The following is a 7,720-nucleotide window of genomic DNA, read 5'->3' on the forward strand; positions in this document are numbered from 1 at the left end:
AGGACGGCGCAAACAGCGATATGACTCGCGTCCACTCACCAAACAATGCTTCAGTTTGTTGAGTGCGACCTCACAGTCTGGTGTCCACGTAAAATGTCGTCGGTAATCATGGCAGTCAGCGGAGGGCAATCTTGGAGAAATCTCGGACAAAACGTCTGAAGTAGCTGGCTCGCCCGAGGAATGAGCGCAATTGCTTGTTGTTATTCAGCTTTTGAACTCGAGATACAGACTTGATCTTTTCTGGGTTCTGCAAGATGCCCGCCGGAGTGACTATATGCCCGAGGAAGGGGACTGACGAACGGCCCCATTTGCATTAGGACATCTTGAGTTTAAATTCGGTTTCTCTGAACTTCTCCAAGACATGGTTGAGCCTGACGAGGTGTGATCCAAAGTCCTCGTTGAAGACGATGCAGTCGTCAAGGTACATCAGGCATGTTCTCCATATGCGGTCGACCTGGATGTGTTCCATCAGCCGTTCAAGCACGGGATTGCATTGCACAGCCCGAACGGCATCACCAGCGTTTCGCTCAGTCCATTCTTGCACGTGAAGGTAGTTTGCTCTATACTGTTCTTGGCCATTGAGATTTCCAGCAGCCAGAGGCAATGTCCATCGTTGAGATGAGTTTGGCCCGCCCAAGGACATCCAAGAGGTCATCGGTTCTTGGCATGGGGAAGAGTCCTTGATGGTGACGTCGTTGCGCTTGGAGTAGTCAACACAAAATCGATCGATCAATCAAACTTCCGAATCATTAGCACCGGGCAGGACCAAGGAGTCTCAATGGCCTTATACGTCCCAGCTCCAAGTATTGGTTGATTTCGGCTTCCATGAAATTGCCTTCCGCCTTAAAAGTGCGATAAGGTGACCTTCGGATCAGGCGGCTGTCGCCTCTGTCGAAGATAAACTCGACGAGATAGGTTCGACCAGGGGCTTTGGAGGTATCCACGAAGGTGTCCACGAATTTCATTAGGGTCTTACTTAGAAGCTCGCGTTGCTCGATGCTTAGGGTAGGCTCCGCCCAGTCGATGGGTAACTCCTTGCTTGCATTGTCGTCGTTTGGTCTGCGTCAAAGGGAGCATCAAAGACATGTGTCGACTGAGGTTAAACTTCAGATATGGTCGTGCGGCCTAAGTACTCGACGCAATCGTTGAAAAGAGAGGTCAAAGTACCCAAGGCAGTTGTGCAGGTAGGTCGACAGGTGTGTTAACGGGTTCATAACTTCCAACAGTATCGAAAGTTCCGGCGTCGTATGGTACAGAGCTGCTGCACACTGAAGCGGAGCAGTGCCTAAGGGTTCCATTAAGAATGTGGAGTGGTTTGGTAGGCCTAGCCCAGCGGTGCAAGGGATCCATCATACTGAACGGGCCGGTACGGTAACAGTGGCCGAAACAATGGTCATACAACTTGGGTGAGGGGCCAAGACCGAATCAGGTATGACATGATGTGGTCGACATCTTGTAGAGTCAGCGTATTGTTGTCGAGATTGATTACGGCTCCCAAGTAACGTAGTTAGTCTATACCGACGATGCAGTCCGCGAGCACCATGGACATCACCCAGAACAGAAATTCCAACGACTACAGTCCGGCCGGCCAGTGTGATGAAAAATTGGCGCGTCCAAGCATGTCGAGCTAGGAGTTGTTGGCTGAGATAAAATCAGACTGCTTGAGGAGTGGCAGTCCTAGGCATACCCAACACATGACGCTGACGAAGCTACTCGTAGCACCATTTTCAATTATGATATTCTTATTAGATTTAACATGTGTCAATGCAAAGAGTGATAGCCTTGGTACCGTTTACGTAAGCGTGTACGAACAGATCTGGTGCTCGAAGTGACCGGGAACGGCAGACTACAACTTTTTACCTTCAAGTTGTGCCAATCGGAAGTTCAAGTTGTGCAAGCCTTGAAACTTTATCCTGAATCAGATATAGAATGTGAACAGGAAAAAGGCAGTCCAAGTGACTCGCCAAACGCAATGCAGCCCCGTGATGAGGATGTATTTGTGGCAACGGAATTTGGCACACCGACCTTGCTCCGGCTCGGTCCCTACAGTCCCATCCTGAATCACATCGAAAACGTCTTCTCTGCGTTTAAATCGGATGTCAAGCGAAGTCTTCGCCAGAGGCGCCAAGAGCTCCTCACTATTCCCCCCAACACCACCATCAAAGCCCACCGCGGCCGTATTCTTGAGGAAGCGTCACAAGAAGCTCTCCAAGCCTGTGTGCCAAGTGCTTCTTGCACATTCGGAAGATTTACGAAGCTGTTATCAACTTGGAGGACATGCAGGTCGGTACTTGTTACCTTTTAAACGAATAAATTGAATTTCAGAGATGATGTTTCTCTGTGCTGCACAACTTGAACTTCCGATTGGCACAACTTGAAGGTAAAAAGTTGTACTTTTACGTGCCAGGGTGCGACATCACCGTGTCGGGTCTGAGAACAGGACGTCACAGTAAGTCGGGTCGGCTTTAGCAACACGACGATGGGCGTTGCGGTTAATCCAAGCGGTGCGCAGCATGTCCTCCTATGGAGAAGTGTTTGCGAAAGGATGTCCCTGAGGTAGAGCAGGAAGGGACAACAGGCTGCCTTCTGTGTACTGTAGCATTGGGTGCAGTGCAAGAGACATGCGAGCTGTATGGGAGCGGAACAGTGATACGTAGACCGCAGAGTTCAGTTTGTCCAAAAGATCAGGTTTGGAGTCAGAGTCCGCCAAGGCAACCTCCACTGTTGTCGACGGTGTAGCACACAAGCTAGTCGACGTGGTCGTCTCGTCGAAGTCGCCATCATCTGGATCCTTCGCCTCGCAATGGTCTAGTACAGCGTATGGATTTGCATCAACCCGCTGATTCGAGCCACCGGTGACGCAGCAGCTGTGCGAAAATCGCAATTAGCTCGGCGAGCTTCTTCGCACTTATGGAGTATGTCCTCAAACCATCTGATCCATGTGGCTTCATCTCGATGGGGTAAGGAGCCAGTAGCAAGTGTGACTCCGAGGGTGAGTTGTCCAGGGAGTAAATTCTCATCGTGTGACGGGATCTTGCGGCGTTGACGAACAAGTTCAAACTAGCGAGTGATGTCCGGCTTGGAGTGGGGTATAGTCGGTCCTCGACCCCCTTGTCATTCTCGTCATCAAGTGCGCTTGCCTGCGATAATAACAGGTCTGAAATATCTTTCTCAGAAAACACCGAACGCGCGGTTGTAATGTTTGCGCCCAACACGTGGTCAAGGGCTGATGATGAGTCCAACTGCGCAGAAGGTGTAATTTCGTCGCAGCAAGAAGACATTGAATCAGACTCCAACTTGGGCGAACGCGGAACACGCGTCTGCTTGTTTCGGATCCCGTCCGTGTAGTTTGCCTGAGTAAGTACTATGTTTGTGGTGCATCGCTGTCGAGGCTTGGGCGTCAGGACAAGGTCCGTTCACTGGGGCCTCTTGGTGGGATCTGGAGGGTGTGCCGAGAGTCCCACATAGGTGTTTGCATCCGCCGAGATCGCCAAAGCGACACAGACGAAACTAGATATGGATGCATTGTCTCGAACACTTTATGGACGTTCTGGGGGTGGATAGCCGTGGGGTTGTTCGAGTCCCCCACAGCGCCGGCTTCTCAGGCGTGGAGCGCGGGTTTTGAAGGACAACTCGACACCGTGTGACCGGGGAGCTTCCAGTAGTGGCAATTCTTAGGGTGCTCACCCGCATAGTGTCCGGATTCATGGCAAAGGTTGCAGCGCACGTGTTTGCGGGGGCAGTCAATATAATATATGCCCAGTCGATCGCAACGCCCACATACTTTCACTACACTTGAGGAGACCTTATCAGGTTGAGAGGAAGCCGACTGCGCTTGCACGGGTGCGTAAGCCATCGGGTAGGAGGCAGCGTAATGGGACGACTGAGTCGGCTGGATTGGGGCAACATATCGAGGCACGGCGATGGACTTCATGAACGCCTCTTGAACTGAACGCGGTCAGCCTTCTCAATATGGACAACCAAATCTTGCAGTTGTTGTTGCTGCTGCTGTTGCTGCGTTATCAAGGCCGCAAGGAGGTTTTCGACAGTAGACTGGACCTCGAGTCCAACCTTAGATCAACGCCGGTGGGTGTTCGGCGACCGAGGCGGCGTGCACGATGACAAAAGTGTGGACGCCATGGTCGAGGCCAATTCCGATCGCACCATGCGCTGGAAATTCGGTTGGTTGTCCAATCGGATTTGTCGCGATCGACGCAGCTTTATACAGTCCGAAATCGACGTGAGTTCTTTGTCAGTGCTTTCCAGGTAGGTTTGGGCTCGAGGGTGTCGCACGCATCGTTGGAAGATCGTCGTGCCTTGAAGAGCCGGAATGTTGATCTCGTCCAAGATAGTCTAGACTCGAATGGCGTACGCCCACACAGATTCGCCCTCACGTTGATCGGACTCTTTAAAGAGATGATCGACCATCTCGCGCGTCATGCGGCAACAGAATTGATCCTTAAAGTCGGCCAAGATCTCGGTCCAGACATCTCCGTTCAACTGCGAACTCAGACTACGGCCTCAGGATATTTCTGGCGAAGTTGAAACTCCTCCTTGTGAAAGTTCGATAACTTCGTGGTGATATCCGAATGGGGTGATAGGAAACTCTTGCACTGGATGCGGGTTGGTCGGAAAGTGAACGTTCTTGGAGCCTTGCCGCGTAGGGGAGGGACGACACTTGGCCTTGAGACAGTTGAGCTTGGCGGAGTGTCGCAGCCGCAGCACTGATGACATTGTCAGCTCACATGTTGGGATTAATTATTCACCATATGCCTGTACACACGATTTTTATATAAAGTTGCGCATTTTGTTCGTTGCATACCTAAAAGCGTCCTTTAAGCCGCTTCCATGTTCAATTTTCGCCACCAACTTTCAATGCCTCCTCCATGACGCTTTGCAATGTCATGGAGGTCTTGTTCAGCGCAACATGATTGAGGTCATTGGACGCTACCTCGACAGCAGACACGACCTTGTCGATTGAGCTACCTAACGTTCGATGCTACAAACACTGGATGGCGTTGAAGAAACCAAGATCCAGGACATTGAAGTCCGGACTCATGGGGCTGCAGCGCAAGCTGAATGTTCCGCCCGTTCGAACGACCCGCCGCTACGATAGCAGGATCGTTCACTGCGACGTGTGGCCGTGCGTGTCTTGCTGGATCCAAATCAAATCGGCGCGTCTGCCGGGCCGATTGTCCTTGATCGCCGGGATCACGTTCTCGATAAGGTGTTGCCGGTACACGCTTTTGGTTACTACCCTTGGCCCTGTGAAAGGATCGCCACTGGTACAGTTCCGACTTCGCCGTTGAGCGAACTACGTATCCACAAAAGCCCATGAACCTATCTTGCCATCCCACATCCCTTCGCACCTGCCGCTAAAGCGTAGCCTTGCAACCGCATGACCTTCGTGAAGTGGCGCTTCGATTGGCACTTGCGTTCACGGAGCTCTTCATCATGCCACAGGCAGTAGCGTCGGTTGACTTGCGTCACAAAGAACCACTTTTCATCAATGTGCACACGATCGAACATGTCGTGCCACACGAGCTCGACGTCACGTCCCTATGTTAGGACGAGCGAGCGAACGTCGCCCGCTCGGCCTTGTGCTAGTCCGTCAGTATGGACTTCACGCGGCTTGTGCGCCGTTTTCTTCTTAGCCATAACAAGCCTCCACAGCGTTGTCAACGCGATGCCGGTGGACTCGGCCTCCACGTCGACCAGAGTGGTTGTCCGCTTGCGCGCCGATAAATCAGCATAGCCCAGAGTCGCCTCCGTAGACTGACCATGCTGCCATATGAGCGAAGCAGCTTGCTGCGTCACACCATACTCTGCACGAAAAGCCATCTTCGCACAGTGTGCAGCGACACCGTCCTTCTTGATCGCGATCGAACAGTACAGTCGCATTCGCTCACTTTCGGTGAGCTCACGACCGGTCTTGGCAGCTCTGGCCATGCGTGTTGGCAGATTCGGGTTTTGGTCGAGTTTGGGTGATCTGAAGTGTGCTAGACGTATCCAATGCACGAAGAATCAGTCCAATCGGAGAAGAATTAAAGGAGTGGCCGGTCTTTAAACCTAAAATGTTGTGTGCGAAACGTTTGATTGAATGGTTCTCCCACAACAGTAAAGGGAACGACAAAAATCCTTCCCCCATGGTACTCTACCAAACTTTAGGATTATTAATATTATGGACGCCCAAAAATCAGTCTCATGAAATTAAACATATTTTTGGCCAATCGATGATTATCCACGTCCAAGCACATGATATGATACAACTTGATCTTGCAGTCGTCAAACAAAACTAAACACATTGTTACTGATATTTAGTTTGCTATAATCCTAGTGTTTTATCGAATTGTCCTTACTGTTAAATGATCAACCTAGGTGCACAAGATGTCATAGTAAGATTGCCTTTTGGCTGAGCAGTTTTGGTGCCCGCTGGCATTCGCTGTGACCCCACATTAACTATTACCATTTCAATCTAATTCCAGCAACGTCTTGAACATCGCACCATAGCGATTTTGTTTTCATCTTATTATCGCACCAAGAAGGTTACTTCGACCAACATTAATTAATTTTAAACATGCTTTCTACCTTCGTCGTTGTACGTGGGGCATATATTCGTTCACGCGCAACAGTTATGTCTGGTGCTTTGTTTTGAACAATAATGTACTTCAACTAAGCGCAATATGAAATTGAAAACCGTAGACTGTTCACAAAATGCACTAACACCCCTCTCGATTTCATGTGACATTGGTTTACAGCAGCGAAAACGCTGCCCTGTAGTGTTAGTCCAAATCGTATGACTTGCTCAAGAAGAATCTGAACAAATTTGAGAAATAATACAAACGTATATACAAAATACAAAATAATATATACTAGACAATAAGACAGGTCGAGTCACTCTTTGGACGCGAGGCCATCTCATGAGCAAGCTGATCCACCAGGAAGTGGCTCCGCGAAAACTCTGTGGTGTCCGCAGCCGAGAAGAGGCTGGCCATGATACCCCGAAGGATTGCCGATGGGAAAGAAATACATTGCGGGGTTTTCATTCTCTCGTCCACGAAGGCTCTGTCTCAGTGAGGGTTTGGTTTACTGGAAGAGTTATTGTGAATTTCTGCCAAATTTGCCGAATGAGTTCGATTCAACTGGCCAGCGAGAATCACCGGTAAGCCGCCGCCGCTTCGATATCATTGGCTATAAATGTGAGATGATTGCACCTTTCCTCATTGAAATCAAAACTTTCAACACAGTCACCAGCTGACATTCCCCCTCACATCTCCTTTTCACACTCCCATGGACGACATCGTGACAAAGCAACATGCACACCCGAATACGTTTTTTATTGTTTGTACGGGTTCTTCAACCTCGGGTACACGAGACAGCAGCTTGCGGCTATGTACGTACAACAAGTCGGAGAGGACAATCGGCAATTGGATTCGCGTCTACCAAGAGACGGGGACGTATGGGCTTGCTCTGCTGCTGTGGGGAGATGTTTGCTGTGAAGAACGTGCTGGTGTGCGCAACCTCGTTGAGTATGAAGAGTGGCGTGCTGTGGGTGGTCTTTCAGGCGTGACTGTAGCACTGGTGCTATCGGTGTCTTGGCTCTTGGAACACGTGGACTGTCATTCGCACATCTGAAACATTTGAGAAATAATATCAAAGTATAGAGGTCTCGATTCTCTGGCGATTGGGTCGGGGCGATTGTTTCGAGCAGGATTGATAA

General features: G+C 50.2%; 1 protein-coding gene across 1 annotated transcript; it reads right to left on the bottom strand.

Moving 5' to 3' along the window:
• Positions 1 to 5,125: 5,125 nt before the first annotated feature.
• On the bottom strand, positions 5,126 to 5,949 carry H310_04405 (hypothetical protein; the record flags this gene model as incomplete). The annotated part of the gene is made up of 3 exons (XM_008868734.1): positions 5,126 to 5,253; positions 5,370 to 5,559; positions 5,623 to 5,949. 3 exons carry the CDS (start codon positions 5,947 to 5,949, stop codon positions 5,126 to 5,128), a joined length of 645 nt encoding a protein of 214 aa, XP_008866956.1.
• Positions 5,950 to 7,720: the final 1,771 nt, after the last annotated feature.

Source organism: Aphanomyces invadans (genome assembly GCF_000520115.1).
Source record: "Aphanomyces invadans strain NJM9701 unplaced genomic scaffold supercont1.7, whole genome shotgun sequence".
Classification (NCBI taxonomy): Eukaryota; Oomycota; class Saprolegniomycetes; order Saprolegniales; family Verrucalvaceae; genus Aphanomyces; species Aphanomyces invadans.